Source organism: Pelecanus crispus, chromosome 4 (genome assembly GCF_030463565.1).
Source record: "Pelecanus crispus isolate bPelCri1 chromosome 4, bPelCri1.pri, whole genome shotgun sequence".
NCBI classification, from domain to species: domain Eukaryota; kingdom Metazoa; phylum Chordata; class Aves; order Pelecaniformes; family Pelecanidae; genus Pelecanus; species Pelecanus crispus.
The window spans coordinates 75,893,316-75,914,545 of NC_134646.1; the positions used below are offsets into that span (position 1 = coordinate 75,893,316).

General features: G+C 48.2%; 1 protein-coding gene across 1 annotated transcript; it reads right to left on the bottom strand.

The window, feature by feature from the left end:
* Positions 1-3,132: 3,132 nt before the first annotated feature.
* Positions 3,133-5,722, bottom strand: LOC142593448 (homeobox protein HMX1-like). The gene is made up of 2 exons (XM_075709577.1): positions 5,461-5,722; positions 3,133-3,704 (listed from the first exon to the last, which is right to left on the bottom strand). Exons 1-2 carry the CDS (start codon positions 5,720-5,722, stop codon positions 3,133-3,135), a joined length of 834 nt encoding a protein of 277 aa, XP_075565692.1.
* Between the last annotated feature and the right edge of the window lie 15,508 nt (positions 5,723-21,230).

A 21,230-nucleotide genomic window follows, 5' to 3' on the forward strand; every position in this document is an offset into this window, starting at 1 on the left:
AAATAAATGTCAACAGACAAGGATTTATGCTGCATAATAATATTACAGCTGTAGTATAACCGGATTTATTTTAAAGCTATTTTGAGGTTGCTTTGATCTGTAAAGCAGCAACGTATGCCTCTATATGTCGCAAACAGCCTTTGCGAAACTACTTTGAGCTTAACAGTCCGCCAACATTTTGCTTGTAGCATTCTGTTTGCAGAAGCAGCACAAAGCGTGACTCTTACCTCTTCGATCTGTTTAATAAAAAATAATGACAGGGAAGAAAAGTGTGAGGAATCTGCTGTCCTGATTTCAGGGATGGGCTTGGGGTTTGGGGTTTTTTGCCTGCTTTGAAACCGTCAGGGTACATTCATCAGTGACTACGTCTTCTGCTAGCTGCTTCTCTGCCTCTTGCAGAAATTTCTTGCCACCAGGTACAATGAAAAGCGTCATTAAAAAAAGCTACGAGGTAAAGAAACCTGAGGTGTATATGTTCCTACTTTCGACACATACTTTTAATAAGCCACTATAAAGCACTTTCTGCATGTACAGAATAAGGCATAAGTAAGCACTTTTTCTTAGATGAATTCACGTCTTGCACCTTTTTAATATTTTACTATGGTCATAAGTTACAAATACGGTGTATGAAAAAAAAATCTGTTTATTGATATAATCAGCACGTCTTTAAAAAACAAACAAACTAATGTCAAAACACATTTTAAAAATCCGATTCATCATTTAGCCCTGCCAGTTCCTTAACTTCAAGAAATGAATATTTAGTAGAATCAGAAGTATAATAATCTCATATGTTACTCCAGAGAAAAGGCATGTGGAGAGTGGCAGGCGTGTTAAGTTTCGCGTTGGATTACAATCTACTCTGATATGACTGTAGTGAGTCAGGATTTTACTCCAGTAACACTGGGAGAGCTGGAGAGCTGGATATGGCGGGGGAAACGGTCTGCCCGCTTTCTTCCAGGGGCAGCCAGGCTCTGAACGCTATCAAATCAAGTGTTTGCGCTCCGAGGAAGAAACCTCGCCCCAAGTCACCTCCTCTGCGCACGAAAAGGCTGAAGTCCACCCCAGCCGCTCCCCCCGCGGCCGGCGGGTCCCGCCCGGGGCACCGGCACCCCCAGCCCCGCCGCTCCCCAGTCCTTCTTACACTGCCCGGGGACCAGGCGTTAGGAGTTTTCGCCCCAAATTCGGGTGTTTGACGGATATGCAAAGAAAACAGCTGGCGAAGATCTCCTGGACTGAGACGAGGGATTTCAGAGCAGTTGGGAAAAATAAAAAAAAAAACAAAACCAAAACCCAACAGCTCCAGAAACGGGGCTCAAGTCGAAACGAGCATCCCGACAAGTGAGCACTTTTCTCAGGAACCCGGAACACATACATATATATTTAATTCTCGAGTGATTTTGAGATTTTCAGCGTCCTGACTTCAGCTGTGCAGGCTGATGCCCAGAGCCGTGTTTCAGGCCAAAGCAAAAAAAAAAAAAAAAAAAAAAAAAAAAAAAAAAGCGGTGGAGAGGTTATAATCCGCCCCTGACCCTTCTTCTCAGGTTCGCATCAAAGATGAAGCTCCGCCGCAGCTTGCTGATCGATTTCATAACAAGAAACCGTGAGATTGCTCCAAAGATATTGCAAAGCGTAGGAAATAGTAAAAATTAGATCGCTCTTCCTTCACTGGGGACTGGTCCGCGTGCACGTACCCCAACAGATCCAGGACCCGGCTTTCCCTGCGGGGCCACCGAGTGCTCCGAGCTGGTCGGTTCAATTGCATCTGATTAAACCCCAAAACGTACGATCAAAGCCTGACCTTCCACCAAGGCTGAGTTTTATAAGGTCATTTCCCCCTTAATATTCGGAAAAAGGAATTCAAACCTTTGGAAACAATGATGAATCCGATATTCATTTTGGCAGTGGGTAGAGCAGGGGAAACGAAAGAGTTATTAAAGGAAAAAAGTAGCTTGGCATGCATAATATTTCATATAATATCACATTACAGGTTAGCCTGCATAACTAGCCATACTCCCCAGTCTGTCGCCATCTGATTATTTTTTCTTTACTTCCTTTCTAATTGCCAGTGCGAACTATTAATCGATTACACAAACCGATCCCGTAGGAGACGGACAAGCCGAGGTACGTTTTCCTCAGCCTCCTCAGGAGACCCAAATAAGTGGCAAACCCATTGGTAAAACACAGTATGTTGATTTTTTTTATATATATATTTATCCGTGTATTTTAGCCGATAGTTTGTCAGGGAAAAAAAAAAAACAAAAAAACCAAACGAAAACAGAGAAACCAAATCCAAGCAGCTCGGACTTCAGCGGGGCGAATTAATTCCAACAATTTGCCTTCAAGTTGTTTCAAATCAAAAAGACAGCATCGAGAAGGACCAGGGGGCATCAGCACATGCTTGGGTATCGATCGTATGAAAATGAGAGTAACAAGGGGGGGGGGGGGGGGGCGCGAATCTGTGCGAATTAAGTGGCTAAAACAAAGGGCCCTGGAGAAGCTGCTGGAGGCGGGGATCCGCGGCCCCCCCGGCTCTGCACGGGGAGCAGCCGGGGCAGCGGGGAAAAGGGAAGGTTCCCGGCAGGAGCGCTGGCCCGGGGCAGCGGAGGACCCGGGGAAGGTCCCTTGGCCGCGGCGGGGGCCCCGAGGCTTCGCGGTCCGTGGGGCGGGGGCGGCGGGGCCGGAAGAGCCCCGGGCCCCGGCGGTTCCGTACATTCGTCTCACGCTCGGCAGCTCGGGGGGGGGGGGGGGGGTGTGTGTCTGGGGGGCTGCTGCTCCCCGGAAAACGCCGGTCTGGGTCAGCCCGGGGCCGAGGCGGCGGCGGGGGCTTTCCCGCTGCCACGGGGCTGCATTTTCTTTGGATGCGCGGCGAGGGGAGCCCCGCCGGCCCGCTCCCGGCTCATGGCTGGGGCCCTCGCAGTCCTTTCGGTTCCCTCCGGCTACTGCGCGTCGCTCCGAGTTAACCCCGAAAGTAAGTTTATTGCACGTTTAAAAAAAAAAAAAAAAAAAAAAGAGTCAAAAAGCAGAAAATCGAGAAACGTGTAAGTTGGAAATAAAAAGTCCGGGGAGGGAGGGGGGTGGAGCTGGAAGCCGGGGAAGGGGCGAGGGGGCCGCGGTCCCGGCACAGGTGGGCGCTCAGACGAGTCCTGTCATCTGCGACCGCAGGAACGGGAGGGAGGCGGCGGGGAAGGTGCCCAGGGGGTAGCTGACGCCGCTGGAGAAGCCTACCAAGGGGGGCGACATGTGGGGCAGCGTGAAGCCCAAGGCGCTCGCCGGCGAGTTCTCGTGGTACAAAATGGGGACCCGCACTATCCTTTGGGCCGCGTGGGAGAGGTTGGCCGCCTCCAGGTCGGCGGCCAGCTGCCGCTTCCACTTGTTGCGGCGGTTCTGGAACCAGATCTTCACCTGCGTCTCGGTGAGGTGCAGCGAGGCGGCCAGCCCGGCCCGCTCCGAGCTGCTCAGGTAGCGCTTCACGTCGAAGGTGGACTCCAGCTGGAAGACCTGGCTGCGGCTGAACACCGTGCGCGTCTTCTTCTTGCGGCCGGCGGCGCGCTGCTCCGGCTCTCCCGGCTCCTCGCCGCGCTCCTCCTCCTCCTCCCGGCCGCCGGGCCCCGGCCGCCCGCCCGCCGGGCCCCGCTCCGCCGCCCGCCCGCCGCCCGCCCGCTCCGCCGGCTCCTCGGGGGGCTCGGGCGAGTCCCGGTCGCTGGCTGCGGAGAGAGGCAGAGGGCTGGGAAGCGGGGCCGCTGCGGGGAGCGGCGGGGAGGAGGGCATCGCCCGGCCGCCCGCTGCGGCAGGGGCAGCGCCGGCCGCTCGCCCCGCTCGCCCCGCTCGCCCCGCTCGCCGGGGGAGGAAGCCAGGCGGCTGCGGGGAGAGCAAGGCCGGGGCGGCGGGGCCGGCCGAGGGGCGAGGGGCCCGGGCACAGGCTCCTGCCGCTGCCCCGGCGCCTGCGATCGGCTCCCAAATAGCGGGGAGCGCACACTCGCGCGCACGCATACTTACAGACAGACATTAGATTTCACGTATGTGCATACACGCTCATCTGTGTGCACATGCGCATGTGTGTACACATCTAAGTGTACCCACGTACCTTACGCACACCTGTATATGTATATAACATAAATATACTTTCAGATAGATGTTTAGTACACATACAAGTGTACGTGTGTATGTACACACACGTATATATGCATAGAAGCATACATGTTTTTTCATATGAGTGCACACATATGAATACGTGTTTACCTATATTTATACACACACGTATGTGTACATACATACATATGTACACACCCGTACATGTATACGCACACACTTACACACATAGGTACACATATATACTTACAAGTACATACGTAAGTATATTGGTGTGTGTAAGGGGGTAAGTATAGTAGCGCGTGTCTGCATATAAAGGGAGGTAAGAAGGAAATATTTTCGCTTCACGTTATTCTGAACTCGATTAACCGAAAGGATCGGCTACCCTAATACCGGGACATTGCCTCCCAGCATATCTCCGCGGAGCTTCCAACACCGTGCTTTCCATTTGCAATTTTAAACGGGAAAAAAAAAATTTCCTACTCTTTCTGGAACAGAGGGAAAAAAGAAAAGAAAAAAAGCGAGAAAAACAAGGAGGTTGTTTTGGGAGTCGTTTTCTGTCTCTAGATGTATTTTTGAGAGAAATTAAAAATATTAATAAATCCATCACTGTAAAAACAAACTCTTTGGATTATAAATCACGCCTCTTCCTTACTGAGCAATCGTGCGAACTCTACAGGCTCGTATAGAATCAAAGGGATGCGCCGAGGGACAATATTTTTTCTATCAGGATAAAAATAACCACTGATCGCAGCCCATAAACTTTTTCAGATGTTAATTTCTGCCCCTGAACCCAGGCTTTTCCTCCGGCGCCCTTTGCAGCGGGATCCCCGCCTGCCAGGCCGCTGCGGAGCCGCGCTGCGGGGGGCTCTGCGGGAGGGGGCGGCCGGGGCGCAGGGGCCCGGGCCCGGCTGCTCCCCCGGCTTCCCAAACTCTCCGCTGCGCTGCTAGGGACGGTGCTCCCAGCTTTCCGGCTTGCTGGGGAGTCAAAAAAAGCCAGACTTCCCTCTTAAAAACAACAAAAAAAAAAAAAAGAAAAAGAAAAAAAGAGAGAGAGAGAAGAAAGAAAAAGGGATGGGGGGGGGGGGGGCAGAGAAGGGAAAGAAAAAAAATCCCCGAGCAAGCAAACAACCCCTGTTTACGTTTTGGGCGGCGGGGCGGAGGCTCCAGGTGCCTGACACACCGTGGGCATTTCCGGAGATTTGCCCTAGGCGGCCGAAAACGGGGAGGCAGGGCGAGGGCTGCGGCGGGCACCCCGCGCATCCCCCCTCCGCGCCTGCCCCCGGGGGGAGCAGAGGACCCCCCCCACCGCCCCCCCCCAGCCCCAGCCCCAGCCGGGCCCGGCGATTAGGGTAGGGAAAGGCGACTTACTGTCGGGGCTGGCGCAGCCCAGGAAGGCGGCGTGCGCTCGGCGGTACCAGCCGACGGCGGCGTCGCGGAGGGGGCAGCCCGGGGCGCCGAGGCGCAGCGGGGAGCGCGGCCCGCAGCGCGGACCCCCGCGCCCGCCGCCGCCCGCCGCCGCCCGCCGCGCCCCGCCGCCCGCCGTGCCCTCGCTGCCCAGCAGGTCCTCGATGAAGAAGGACGAGACGCGGGCGGAGGTGGAGCCGGCGTTTTCCGTGGCTTCGTCCGGCATCGTCGGAGAGAGCTGCGGGGGGGGGGAGGGGGGGGCGGTCCCGGCTCCGGCGGCGGCTGGCTCCTCGGCTCCCCGCTGCCCCGCGGCCGCCTCCTGCCTCTGCCTAGCCCCGTGGATGCTCTCCTGGTATAACAAGGGTTTTTTTCCGGAGTAATCATTTCAGATCGCGGTTTGCCATCATTTCCTGCGAGCTAGGAGGGGAGGGGGGAGGGGGAGGAGGGGAAGGGAACGGGGAAGGGAAAAAAAAAAAAAGCAACCCGACAACCCATCGGAGGCGCCAGATTCTGCGCGAAAACGATAATAACGAAATAAAAATGTCATGCGAGTTAAACGCCGGACAGGAGCGGGGGAATCCTGCGATTGGAGGAGCGCCGCGGCAAATGGGATTTCCGCAGGGGAAGCGCCGGGCGCGGAGCGCGGCGGGGCCGGGCGCTGCCGGTGCCTGGGCGTGCGCGTCGGTGCGCGTCGGTGCGTGTCGGTGCGCGGCCGTGCGTGTCCGTGCGGTGCGGGTGCGCGTGTGCGTGCGCCGCCCCGGGGCTGCCACTCGCGAGCTCCCTATTTAGGTCAATTAGGGAGCAAATCCCGGCGCGGGGGGGAGCGGCAGCGCGGCCCCGCCACACGGGCCGCAGCCGGGGGGGCTTGGCCGCCCCGCGCCCCGGCCCTCCCATTGGCTGCAGCGGGCTCAGCGGGCAGCCCAGCCAGCCAATCCGCGCCGCGGGCATCGCAGTTATATTAATATCATTAATAATAATCAACACCCCCCCACACACACACACACACACACACACCCCCCCCGCCGAGAGCTTTCATGTCTGCGGCGGCGGCGATGGACGGAGGAGATGCGCCCTCCGCCGCCCGGAGAGCCCGCACCGGCGGGGGCCCGGCGGAGCGGTGAGGTCTTTCCCCGCCCGGAGCCCCCGGGCTGGGGCAGTTGAACCGGGGGGGGGGGCGGCGGAGGGACACCGGCCCCCGTGAGCAGGCGGTGTCCGCGGCCGCGGGGCTGTCCCGCCGGTGGGGGGGAGGGTGCCCCGCACGGGAGGGCGGGGGACCCTCGTTACAGGGCCTCCCGAGGCCCGCTTGGCGACATTTCACCTTTTCCTTTATATACACATATATATGCATATACATATATATGCATATTTTTAATATACATATATGCATATTATGCCTGTACAGCTTATTTAGAAAGGCAGCCAGCCCCCTGACCGACGCCCCCGTCTCCCGCCGCCCCGGGCGGGGAGGCACGGCGATGCGCTGCCCGCTCCAGCACCCAGCCCACGGCTCCCGGCCTTACCCCTCCGCAGCCCGACTTCTTTATTATTATTCCTATCATAATTCCACTTCATGGAAAGCCGTAAAGCCGCCCTCCGCCTGACCCCTTTTCCCGAGCCTTCTGCATCCGCCCGCCTCGGGACAGGGACCCCCAGCAACCCCCCAAAACTCGCCCGCGCTGCAAGGCGCCGGGGCAGGAGCGTTATCCTCCTCCTTTTTCCTCGGGACCATGCGAGCCAGGTTTGCAGAGGGACGGGTGGATCCAGAGCGCACCTCGGAGGCCCGTGGAGGTTTGGGTGAGTACACAGATGCCCTTGAGACGTTCACCTGCAGGTCAGCTCTCTCCTCCTGCCCTGCTCTGCCTCCTCTGTCGGGATATCCCTGCTTGTCCCCCTTTACGGTTCCCCTGGATAAGCACCCCTTTCCCAAGCCCCGCCTCCCCCTCCCGCTTTTGAACGGGGGCACAGGGGTGGCGGTGGGGATCTCTGAGGTCTTATTTGGGGTGGGGGGGGGGGGAAGTCCACTTCCAAAGACTCCAGGAAAAATGCAACCGACCAGAGCTCGGAAATGGACTCTGGAAAAGCAGGAATATAAAGGGACACGTTCGGCTTTCTGTCCTACCTGGGCAGAGCCCGAGAGCAGTCTGGTGAACCGTAAACCGGGCGCAAGTGAATTCGTCACTTGTTGCACGGGAGTGATGTTAACGAACATTGCTATTATGCTCTGCACATCTTGGTGTGTGTTGCTGATAGGAAATATGAGTTTGACCCACATGCCTTAAGCATCGATAAACCGTCAGCTGTTTGACTGGCAGAGTCAGAAAATATACGTGTGCTTTCCGGAATAAAGAGAAACACGTGGACTCGGATTACTTCTATACATTTCATACGCAACGTGCGAACGATATGCATGTATCCCGTACCTATATTTTATAAAGTGTCCTACCGTGTGGTCATGCAACTTAGGTAGTATTATTTGCTTTCCGCTTAGAAATAGTATAATAAAATCACTAAGACTAAATTTGCCTTTGCTTTTTTTTCTTTATCATAACTGGTGTGCAATAATGCTGAACTGTGTGCTTTTTTTTCTTTATCATAACTGGTGTGCAATAATGCTGAACTGTGCTTATGAAAAGCCATGTATACTCAGACATACTCCTGAACCACAAAATCAGGATGAGTATAATTCTTCAGCTGCAAATACAACACTTGTACATACACGTCCGTGTGTACGGGGTATTTTTTTAAGCTTGTAGTTATGTTTACGTACCTTTTACATTGCTATAGTGACATGACTACTAACGCTTTGTGCTTCACGCTCTTTGTGCTTATTACGATGAGGAGGAGGAGAAGGGCGTGCGTTTACGGGATGTCTCCCTGCAGCCACCCAGCCGGGCTCCGTGTAGGGAGCCGAAAAAGCAGTCGGTGAGGGTATTTTCGTAATTTAATGTCAGAAAGACATCCTGGGCCCCTGCCCTAACTCCTGTCGGCGTCACTTGCCCGGGGGTAACGCGGGGCGGGGGGTCTCTCCTGCCAAGGCCATTGCCGCCACCCCGGGCGAACCCCCCCGTCGGGCAAGGGCCGTGCGGCGGGGCTCAGGGTGGCGGCGAGGCCGGACCTCTCCTTCCCCCGCCGCCTTCTCTCCCACAGCCATCTCTTTATTTTTTGCGGGCAGCTGCGGGGCGAGGCTTTCCCCGGGCAGCAGGCTCCCGCCTGCCTCCGGCAGCCCGGAGTGGTTTCCCCGTGCTTGGCTTGGAGACCAGATTTCGACTACAGGTGGCGGTCCCTTTATTTTTGCCACCTCTGGCTCTGTTTCTCTCCCGGGTACCTGCTTTTCTCCGAGGTTTTGGAGACCTCCCGGTCGGGGGCAGCTCCGGGAGGAGCCCCCACCGTCACCATCTCCGACGGCTCCCGAGCCTTTGGCAGGGTTTGCCCGGGGTGGGTGCACAGCACGACCGGCTGCCACGCAGGGGGCAGGGAGGAGTGGGGATTTGGGGCCGAGCTCCGGAGGGAATCAGCAGACGGAGGGCTACTTCTGGGGCCGAAAACGTGCGTGTGAGTGTGGCGAGTGCCTCCAGCGAGCCACGGTGATGCCGGGCCGGCCGCTCCCGCCGCTGCCCTGACGCCTCCCGCACGGACTGGAGCGGGCCTGCCCGCAATGTGAATGCAATTACCCTGCTGGTGTTTGATGTCTCCCCTTGCTCTCCCCCCACCAGCACTGCCTCGATGCGTCGTAAAATAGAAATGCAATGAAAGACAGGCTTTAGCGCTCGTTACCTAACCTCTGCTCCTCTCTGCTTTTAAGGGCCCGCGGTCCGTTTGGAGCCCGGATCTTTGCGGGAGGCGTTTAACCTCCAGCGCTGCGGGCAGAGCTGGCTTTCTGGGAAGGGGAATCGTCTCTCCCTCCTGCGTGCTGAACAGATCGCTCAGTTCCTCTCACCCTCCTAACAGATCAGACGGCAGCGCTGCGGGTAAGGAAATTCTCGGCCAACATCTGCCTCTGGTTGATATATTGAGAGAGAGCGAGAGATGTATATACCTATAAATAAAAATAGTTTTTCAGCCAGGTTCGGTTTAGATATAAAAATAAAACAAATAAAGACCATATTCACATCTTCAGTAAGCTGTCGGGAGCCACTAAAACGCAAAAGCGGATACAATGATGTAAAAACAGCGTTTTTCGGGTCCAACGCTCCTTTAGAGGAGCAGAGGTGGTGGTGGGATGGTTTGGATACCTACTTAAAAAAAAAAAAAAAAAGATCAACCAGGAGATGGTTGCTCGGCCTCTAAACTCTGTGTAATTTCTTCCTCTCCCTCCTCCTCCCGGCGGGGAGCGCTGGGGAAGGGGGCCCGCTCGGCTCCCGGGAGAGCCGCCCAAACCTCTCCCGCCGCGGCACCCCCCGTCCCTGCGCGGGGCTCGCCCGGGCCCTGCTCCCGCTCCGCCGCCCTCAACCAGTGCCCGATGCGGAGCAGGACCCGGGGGAGGGGGGTCGCGTCCCGCTGGGCCTTGCTGGGACAAGCGGAGGGGGCGTTTGAGAGGGGGGGTCCCGGCCAGGATCCCTCCTCCCCCCCCGGGTGAGGGTCCTGTGCGCATCTCACGGGGGTAGCCCATTTTGGGAGGCCTTTCCAGCAGGGAACCCGCAAAGGACAAGGACACACGGCAGTGGGAATCCCTTTTTTCCTGCAGGTAGAAAACCCTAAATCCCTTCAAACGTGGGTTAAATAGCACTTAAGTGCAGCAACGCTTTGTGGAACTCCTTTCTGAATTTTCAGTAAATTTTAAGGGGTCCCCGAAGACGGGGAAACAGAGAAACTGGTAATTATGGTTTGGGGTTTTTTTTCCAGCAAATTATCTCTATAAACCCAACCCTACTGAATTTTTCATCACCAGCTATACTGGCAGAGAACTTTTCTCCTTTCAAGGGCGCTCCGCAACGTGTGCTGATTCCCATGAATGTATTTATTATTCACAGATAGTCACTAAGTGCTTTGGGTGGAAACTGCCAGCCTGTAGCGTGTCCTGACGGTCCATGATGCCTATTTACTGCTTGTTATAGATGTCATACAATTAGGTGCATGAATCGCGTCCTTTAAGTGCTGTTTCCTTGCTAAGTGAGGGGTATTTTAACCCATGATAAATTATCAAACTGGGGAATATCCCTGGGTACGTGAATATATTAACGAAGAAAACACTTTGAGAGTGACTTTGGGGAACATCTATTCCCACGAGTTAAAATTCCAGAGCCTTTTCAGCAATATTTATTAATTGTCTGACTGGAGATGGGGAGAGAGGGAGAAAATGGATCATCAGCAAATGACGTGATATCTTAGGAAAAGGTATTCCCTACTGAAAAGAGCTAACAATTATAATACAGTCCTGTTTCAAAGTGACTTTTCCAGAAAGGTCCTTGGTCTTGATTTCTTTACACAATTTTAACATGATGGTTTTTTGTATGTACAGCGAGAGAATGCATGGTTTTATTGGTACTGGTTAGGGTCAGCCACAGGAGAATTATGGAGGTCATGTGAAATAGGTGCCAATAAAGCTTTTATTATTGTTATACAGACAAAAGAGCATTATGGAAAGAGATCCTTACCAGACCTAACCATGGCTATTTTGTTCTGTTAACAATCAAGTTGGAAAATACAGAGACACAGTAAAAAAAAAGTGACTTTTCAGAGCTATTGAACATTAACCTATTATCCATAAGACTTTTGGAATTATTTTCCCTCAGAAAATGAAGGTCTCCTAAAATGAAACACTGTATACAACTCTTGATTTTGCCTAAAACTAGAGATTTAGGGGAAAAATATTCCACTGTGACAACAGAATATAACTGTTTAAATTTTGAAATAGCATTTAACATTTGATATTTGTATTATGCAATATAAGAAGATGAAACTATTTTTTAATTAACAAGGTAGACTTTATCTCTGGTTTGTATGTACCTACAGTTTGAATCTGAAGATTTTCTGCCAGAGTTTCAAGCTGAGGATTCTGAAGTAAAATTTCATTAAAATGCTGTTCTCTTTCCTTCATCCAATCTTGAACGATTTTAGTGGAGTATTAAACCTTTGTCAAGGACAATGTAATGAACTTCCCCATGCATTGATACATTGAATTCTTAGATCAAACTTCAAAAACAGTTGGAGCTTAGTGAATTGGGTAAAAACTCATACCTTCTTAAATCTGATTGACTCAAGAGTTTTAGATTAATTCCAGGACAGAGCCAAATTCAATCAAAGAAAGTATAAAGAACTCAAAGTACAAAACATCCTTTGTATTTTTACAGTTGGGTAAAAGGAAAATTGATGCATAGATCAAAGTTAGCCCCCAAATAACATTGACATTGGGGTAAAAATTATACTAGCTCATTTGACTACTCATAGTCAAATGATTCAAACTGTGTGTATTCTAAGGGAAAGATTTAAGAAAACTTGTAAAAATTACATGGAACTTTATTATATTAAAAAATCACCTATATTTGTGAGTTATAGTAATAAGAAGCAAGTGCGCTCTGCATAGATAGAAGACAGAAAGCACCTCCTTTCCACTGGCTTGTAATTCATTTATCATAAAGGAGGACAACATATCAAGCTCTAAAACTGCCATTAGATCAAGGACACTATTTTTCATTGTCATGTGAAAATTATACTTTTGCAAATTGTATTTGAGTGAAGCATATGGATTCTCCCCCCCCCCCCAAAAAAAAACCCCACCCTTCTATCACCAATTGTACATATACAAATGTAAAACCATGAATTTTTGAGTTGGTTCAGAAATAATCTTTATAGAAATCAATGAGTAGTTAGAGTTTATGCGCATCATTAAAATCTGGGGATGAACATAATTTTCAAATGGTTCTATAATGTATTATAAATGGTTTTGCAATGCTCCAGCATATGTGGAGATGTGTATCTGGAAATATATACAGTTACTTACATACGAATATGTTTATTATGGTATACAAAAATTACATTTTCACATAACATGAAAGTAGTGTTGAAATGCCTTATAAAAAGACTGGACCTAGTCAAAATTAATATTGTAATGGACTCAGATCCTAATGTAAATCCATGGAAACCCCAAATGCATTCACTTTCTTGTTCTGAATTATTTTGTTATCAAGTCTGATTAGTCCTAGAAAACCCTGAAGCAGTAGGAAGGCTCAGTCAAACACTGAGTGAACTTGGTGGTAAAGCTCTGTTTGCTTTCTCTCGGCAAGCAGCACTGAGATGTGCTATCTTCCCTGGGATCTCAGTGGAGCTTGACAGGAAACCCAGTCATATCAGCTCCTTCTCATAAGATTCCCCTTTGACTTCACAGACTCCTTGAGTTGTGTTAGGATGGTGCGAGCCAGTTCCCACAGTAATTCCTCATGAAACCTGAACACCGCGGCCTTCATTCTGCCCTTGCGAGGACATGAGAAGTCAACCTAGAAATTTACACAGGCCTCTGGCTATGAATAATAAAACCTACACTGCAGTTACGTGAAATTGGAGCAATAAGTGGATTTGCTGCAGGAAAATTTCCATATCACACTTTGTAAATCCATGTCTTACCCAAAGGAAGCTGAAGTCTTGATTTAAATGGAGACAGTACTGGAGAGATGGGCAAGGAGAGCTGAAGGTGCACCTTCGCTGTGCATCACAGGGGTATATCCTACTGGCTAATTAGGAAGAGGTACCCATGCCCTTTTTCTCTCCTTCTCTCATGCAAAATTCTCCTCCCACATCTGCTGGGGGGATTAATCAAACTAAGTGGAGACCTCTATGACTAACCTTTTCATCCTATGCTCCTCTTAAAGACAAAGCATATCTAGCCAACATTGTCCACTCACTCACGGGGTAACTGTCATATAAAAATATCAGATGAATCACTTCCCATGTCTCCTTCCAGCTGTCTGGTCTTGGGGAGGCTTTCTTGCCGCTTCATGACAATACATACCATGGTGCAGATGGGTGAAGGGCAGCCCTGCAGAGAAGATGCAGTTAACTGAATTTTATAAGGGGAGGGCACTCAGTGGGAGATGGGACTGCTGTCTTCAGTGAGCGCGCTGTAGCAGTGTGGCCTCTCCACTCCAGGTCACAGATGACTTGGTCTTCCTTTGTCCTGCTCAAATGTTTCATATGACTTGGCTTTCCTGGCTGAGGGTATATGGGCAAGATAAAAAGGATCATGCCACAGGCTTAGGCAAATGCCTGTCCATAGTCTTTACTGTAAACTTACTTCCTGGCACGTTTTGGCCTATCAGTCCCTTTCCAGACCATGATAGGGCATTTATAGCATAATAAAGTCCGTGGACTGCTCCTGGTACGTATCAGACCACCCTGTTTTGGAGCAGGAGAGCATGTAGTCTGTGGAGCCAAGCCGTGCCATGCCACTTGCTCTTAGGACTAGAGGTTGGGGCCAGCTTCCAAAAATCTTGTCATTCATCTGGCAAGGGATAGCAGTCTCCTCAGATAGTAGGAAGAAAAAGTGCCCTGTCATCCTGGTGTGCAGTTAATGTTAGTTTGGGTAGGTGATGTGTGTTTTGCAAAGGAGTACCTCTTGCCTACACGTCCTCCTCTCCTCAGCCAGCATCCTTGCAAGAGCCTGGCAAACACCATCCCTTTAGCAGTATTTATAGCTATATCTCTATCTGATGAGCCACTCTCTAAAAGTAGGCTAACTCAAAACATACCACATCGCTGCTTGGAAATGCAGATGTGAAGGGATATCTGGTTCTAATATACAGATCACCTTATGGTGTGGCAGGTTTCAGTTTCCACAATAGAGAGTGCATTTGTGCTAGGAGTGATTTAAGCCATTTGGGACCTTCAAAAGCTGAAACCCTTCATGAACCTTATTGGAAATGACTACACTTGGTGAAAAAAAAAAAGGAAGAGAAACTAGAGGGGTGATCCAAGATCACACACATCTGAAGAGTGGAAAGGAAGCCTTTTCCAAAATGTTGCTCTTTCTCACAGAAAAAAGCATAAGTTGAGTGTGAGACAAGTATCTCCATTCCTTTCTTGAGCTGTGAGGTCCTGCTAATGCTGATGGAACTGACATCTTTTTATGAAAAGCTACCAGGTTTAGTTCAAAACAGTCTGATTATTAAACATTAGCAGTATTGGCCATAATCTTTTCTATTGCATTTTCCTTTTTGCATTTCTCCTTTTGCTAAGGGAGGCAGTGAGAAGGACAACAAAGCAGGTTTTTCCTTTCAGATACACCTGGTGGATTTGAGCTCTGATAGTTCTCTTTCCCTCACTGCATGGAAATCCCTTAGGAAGAGCAAAATATCAGCACAAAGATCGGCTGTGTAGATTGGAAAGAAGAATTTTGCCCTTGGGTCCAAAAGCTGGAATGTTTTCTGCAGATCATAGACTCCATAAAACATATGTACTTAATAAATAAGCAAACAAGGCTTGTGCTTGAATGGGGCTGCCATGCAGTGAAGGAGAACAACATTTGGCAAGTTGGGGTCGGGGAGGTTGACACTTATGTCCCCTTTATCCCAGACCTACTTTTTTACAAATATCTACTTTTCTTCTTCACACCAACTCTGCTGTTGAGGTACACAAGAAGAACATTTCAGAAGCATATTCCAGGTGATCTGAAATGATGCTTCCTCACAGAGGTGACTGTCCCCATGCAGAAAATGGAGGGAATATGTATACCTTGTCAAACCAGATGAGCTAAGAAGGCTTTCCCTCATTCACATCTACCGTCTCACTGTCTGCACAGGTCAGCAGGGAAAACAACAGAGGAGAAGTAGCTGGAACCACGCCAGCACTCTGGGCTTTTGGCACCCCTCTGCAGCAGGAGCTCGAGGTCTTTTTGTATCCCTCCACTCCAGAGCTGTCAGCAGGTAACACACTCTGTCGTATATCTCAGAGCTGCTGAAACACTATGTGCTCTGTCTCCACCTTTTGCAGAGCTTGCCTGACCCTGCCTTGCTCCTTGCTTAGGGTGAGGTGGTTTCAATCCCCTCAGCAGCCCTGACGGGTCATCCAGGCTTGGTCAGGCCTAAGAAGCTGTCCTCTTACATTTAGCAAAAGAGAAACATGTCCACCATCTGCTTGCAATTGCTCTCTTAGATGCCGAGCATAGCCTTTGCTTTTGCATGTCTCTTGAAGGTTTGACAATCAGGATATGCAGGCTGAGTGAGATCTTATTGGTACTTTTTGGTTGCCAGACCAAAGGCCTGAACACCACGAGATCTTCACAGGATTCAGCTGTGATGGAGGACGCATGCATTAAACAAGGTGGCTGTCCACAGCAGCAAGCGCATGTTTCCAGTGCACCATGATCCCCACTTGGGGCAACAGCCAGCCAGAAGTCAGATGTCAAGTCTGATAGATTTATCTTCACTTTTTCTGTGTGGAGGGGCAAGAGGGGCACATGCAGAAGGTGACCCATCTCCCCTCTCCATGCACCCCTACTTGGCAGGGATGGATGCTACTGCAAGTGCTGCCAAAGATCACTGTAGAGGACAATGACATTAAAACAAACACCTAACTATCTGGTTGATGCTAGTTGAAATGAAGCTTACTTTTATTTCTTCATTTTTTGGCTGCTTCTAGCTTGCCTAGCTGGAATAATCCTTTCCCCTTCCTCCATTTGTGCCTTTTAATGTGAAGAACAGAAGCAGCAGACTAAGGACCTGACTCATCACGCCATCTTTTGCTTATCCTTAAAAATGTATGCATATAGCCTCAATAGCCTCAAAACTATGCCATACAAAGGTGCACGCCAAGTTTTGTGTGATTGTGACCAAATTATTACATGGCATAGTGAAGTCAAAGTCAAGTTCAGCTGAGGATAAAAACCACAGTGTTTGCTTAGATTTGTTGTTATTTTAGTCCACAGGGATAAAAAAACAATTGACTCATCTGGAACTCTTAATTTCCAGCATAATTTTAATTGTTTTATTAAGCACAACAATTTTATTATTCTGAATTACCTATGTTTGGTTATGTGTATCTGAACCTTGCATTCAATTCAGAAAAAAAAAAAAAAAAAAAGAATTGACAATGAAATATTTCCTTAGACTTTGTGATGGCCAGTGAAGTCTTGTGGGTACCTCTGGAATCAACAGTGGATTAAAAAGAGATTCTGAGTCAGAAACAGCAAGCATCTTTTTATCTCATGTTGGGTTGGTTGTTTCTGTCCTGTGCTGATATTCCAAGTGTTCCTACATACAGGTTTTCCCTTTTGATATATCTACTAAGGCAAATTTTTAAAAAATCTGAAATCCACTGAGATTTGGCTCAAAAAAATCCCTACCTTAGCCTTACAAGGTACGAATTTCAGTGTGGATTATCCTTGAGAAACCTGAGTCTGGGGATACTGAACTTCTTTCCACAAGGACCCAATTTACAGTGTGCATGAGGTATGGGAAGGATTAATCAGGATTTAAGTAGTGCTTGCATCTTGCTGATCCTAAGTAACCCTCAGTGTTATTCAGAGAGCTTTGGGAGCCTTCTTGACACCTGATGAGGACCTATAGATTCTTTAGATTCAATTTAAATTCAGATTAATATTCCAGATTAGATTACTACTACGAATTTTGCAAACACTAATAAAACCTAAAGGTATTTTCTGTACATAATCAGAAATTAAGCAGGATATGTAGACACAGACTATTTAAAACTCTAGCATAACCAGCATGTTTAAGAAAAGAAGTGTAAAAAACCTAAGGTTGTCTTTCACAGAGTCTGAATCTGGGGAAATTTTTAGCTGGTATGTGAGTTTATATGGTTTTCATTTAGAGAGAGTAGTTTGGATCTGGATGAGATCTGAGAAAAGTAATTCAAAATCTGTGCCTTTCTCTGAGTTGGGACTTTTCTGAGTAAGTGTCTGGATCTGACCTATTCAAGACAGTGATCTTTGACCTTAGGCCACACGGTCTTTCTTCTGGTCTTGACTTATTTCTGTTCTGCAGTCTTATATGATGTTTCTCCTGGGTGCACATTTAGCCAGACTTTCTTGGTATGAAACAGTACACCTGTGAAGCAATACACGGGAAATTATTTTTGCTAGCAGGAATCAGCATTTTGCATCTTTTCCTTGTGTAAATAAAGTCAACAAAAAAAGTGTCTGATGACTCTGCACTTATTTTGAAAGAGATTAGAATCCTTCTCTCTCTCCCCCCTCTCTTCTTGTAGCAGATAACTCTATTAGGGTGTTTTAATCTGCTTTCAAAATGTGTGCCTGTATTTACTTCCTGGGAAGAAAATGCAATTATAAGCAAAACGTAAGTGGAAAAAATGTAAGCGAAACGTAAGTGAAAAAAAGATGACATAGAAGAACATCTTTGTTAATCCTCGCCCATAGATATGATGTGTAGATGTATTTTAATTGCTTAAATACCAGGGCAGACAGCTACCGCGCTGGGTCAGCGTCAACGAGGAACAAATCGGCCTTATCACAGTGCCACCTCGAGGCCAAATCCCTCCCCGGATCAAGCACAGACCTCTGCAAAGTGCTTTCAGCCCGGACCGACAGTTGTGTTTTTCTCATTTCCCTTACCAAAAGTTTAGGCAAAGTGAAACACGGGTGAAGTCCGTGGTGTCAAGCGGCTTCAAAACGGTCCTGGTACTTCAGAACCCATCGGGATGTTCACAGATGTTGCAAGAGCATAGTGCATGTAACCGATCTCAAACAAAAATAATTGCTGCGGTCTAGATGGTTTAAGATTTTTCCTAGCAGTTCTGTATTGCACAATCCAAATGCATAATAAACTTAGATCTGTACTTTTGCCAAGTTGCAATTTATAAATAAAAGGGTTCAGAGCAAGCCAATTTTCCTATTTAGTTTTAATAGCTAATACTCTGAAAACCTCAAGGCTAATTAAACTGTTCATTGTCCTGCTGCATTTAATTATTCAGATATTGATCTAACATCTTAACGCACAAGACAAAACAGTGACATATTTTATATTTGGAAATGGAAAAAATAGGAAGCAGACCTGGTTTTAGAATGATTTAGCAGTTAATAACTGAGCTCAAAGAACAGTGTTTCCAAGTGTTGATTTTTTCATGAGCCACACAGTCTTTCTGTCTATTAAAAAACAATAAAAAAGAAAAATGAAAAAAGACAAAAAGTAAAAAAAAACCCTACAGAATTTTGCTATAAAGCATGCCTCAAATTTCACATCTAGTTGAAAAAATCCTACAAGGGACATTGCTAAAACCATGTGTCTGTACAAAGATGAAGAAAAGCCATTTGACTAAGAAAGCCAGAGGAATCTTGTGTTCTGACCCTACCTGAGACAACCTCCAACCTTGGACTACTAAATATTTAGCCTTGTTCCACCACTGCCTGACAACTGAGTCTCATATGTTTCCTTCTTTTACTGTTGTCTTAATTTAGGTCACCATCTTTCTGATATGGGCCTTGGTCTTACTGGGTGCTTAGCTTTGGGTCTCAAACAGAAACCCCACCACAACACAGAGCAAATCACTCCATATGGACAACCCAACAATAAGGTTCTTCTGAAAGAATGCATTTGTGTTCCTCCTTAGGTTTTTCTTTTTTTCCCCTTTTAATGCGTTGGAAACTTCATCACATTCTTGGGAAACATTCTCATGACTTCTTTGGAAAAGCTGTTTTCTCTCTCCCAACCAGAATCTGTGAGGCCTTTGGAGAATGAGAAACACAGATGTTTTGGGTCCGCCAACATCACTTCCATTTTTATTACTACACAAACCAGAAGAACAGAACCTGGGTTATTTGGAGTGGAAATAATCTGTAATTTAGCCATTGACAGCTAGCCTAGGCACCCTAAACTGCACAGAAACATCCAAACCTAGCACACAGTCTGTCTCACCCACAGGACACTTTTATCACATGCACTGTGTCCTAAAAGTGCCTATGACCCTCCACTGACTGTGAGGAGATCCCATGGTGACTGGCTGAGGTACACATGTCCAGAACATAGTTAGGCTGCTTAAATGTGGCTACTTAGTGCCCTTTTGATATTCCCAAAGCCATCTAAGATACTTGCATAGGACTTCAAATATGATACAGGACCTCTCAGAGACTCAGGCGGTGCCAGAGCAGCATCTTTTAATGCTATATGGCTCAAACAACACTGGACACATCGCTTTGGTAACTGATTCCCACCAGCAAAGTCAATGAGACAAATGCCATTGTTAATGTCTGTGTTTTGTTCAGAAGATACACTGAAAAGCAAAGTGATTAATCAAATCATAGGCAATTGTTCACTCTGGATTTGATTCTGCCTGCTGGATGTAAGCCCTGTGGCCAGAAGCTCCCTGGAGTGAGGGCTACATGCTCCTGCTACGGATCAAGAAAGCAAACAACCATCATAGAGCAATGCAGTTGCATTAGTTGTCTGTTTACAGTCCCTCTAGTGACACTTAGAAGGACACCTTGAACTTGGTTTGGGGAAAAAGTAAGAAAGGTAGTGAAATTACCATAAGAGAATGAGCTGCACACTCAGGCTCCTATGCAAAAGTCTCAGGCACTCCTGACTCCTCTGAAGTGGAGACTTCACTGCAAGATTAATGTGGATTGCTGACCCTGCTCCAAGGACTCCTTCACACAGGGCAGCACAGAGCAGGGACTTTGATGGGAGAGGCAGAGCCAAAGCTGTTACAGTGAGGAGCACAGGAGATGGCAGCAGGCTGCAGGAAGGGCTTCCTATGCCTTAGCCTGTGCCAAGGCTGCATTTCCATTCAAGACTGTGACCCTACAAGCTGTTAAGGTCCTATGGCTTTTCATTAGATAGCGCTGGGCTAATATTTTTCTCGGGAGGAAGTAAATTTAAATTTCTAAAAAGCAACATGTATTTCAGTACAATGGCTCAGCAGGGGGTTGACTTAAAGCCTGGCATTTGGGAGACATCCGCTTTATGCAAAATGCAGCATGGCCTGCTTTGTAGCAGGAGCAAACATGGCTTTCCCCTTAACTGGATTTAGCACAAGTTATAGGTAGAATATATATATACAGGAAAGACACAAAAGAGCATATGGCATATGGTCATTATTGCACAATTCACTGGCTGGTAACTCGGTATGCTACGTCTCCAAACTACAGTAACTGACACCAGATAATACAGTTGGGATTAATCCAGGCCTTATGAAGTGTTCCAAAAACTCAAAGCTAATTACTACACTTGAGATTCCCAGATTGGCATATGGTGTTAAAAAGCGTTGTGCAATTTAGGAGAAAACATAAATTCTGCAAGAACTGTATTTTGCCAGAAAGCTAGCTTCCCCTCACCCTCAGATTATTTACTGCTAATTGCAGGGAAGTGTCTTACATATGTCAGTGCATTTCTTTTTGAAGATACTAGTCCAGTTCCTGGTGTCCTTTCAAAAACTACCTCATTAAAACCATCAGAAGAAAATCTGGTTCCCAGTCTGGCCAAAAGAGTAGAATTGACTGTCATAAACTATAGCAGATCACTTTGCATTCACATTAAAATCAAGCTTATTAACATTAAAGGTTGTACATAGTGGGAAATTCCACTTTAAAGTCCTTCAACATCTGTTGAATAAAAAATCAGCCGTGAGTATTTCCCTTCTCTTTTCGTGAGGGCACTCAGTGCACCTTTACAAAGGCTGTGCTCAGGGTGGGGTGTCAGGAGGCTGAGCAGAAGGGCTGCAGCCAGGCTGAAGCGGGAGAGTGAGATCTGCTGAGAGGCATGGGGACTGGAATTTCACCTTACCAGAAATTGTTTTTATCACACTGAAATTATTCTGAAATTAAGTTGCTTGTT

Coding starts and splice junctions, on each gene's coding strand:
- LOC142593448 (XM_075709577.1), bottom strand. CDS start 5,722: ATGCCGGACGAAGCCACGGAAAACGCCGGCTCCACCTCCGCCCGCGTC. Junction 3,705..5,460: donor GGGCTGCGCCAGCCCCGACA/GTAAGTCGCCTT, acceptor CTCTCTCCGCAG/CCAGCGACCGGGACTCGCCC.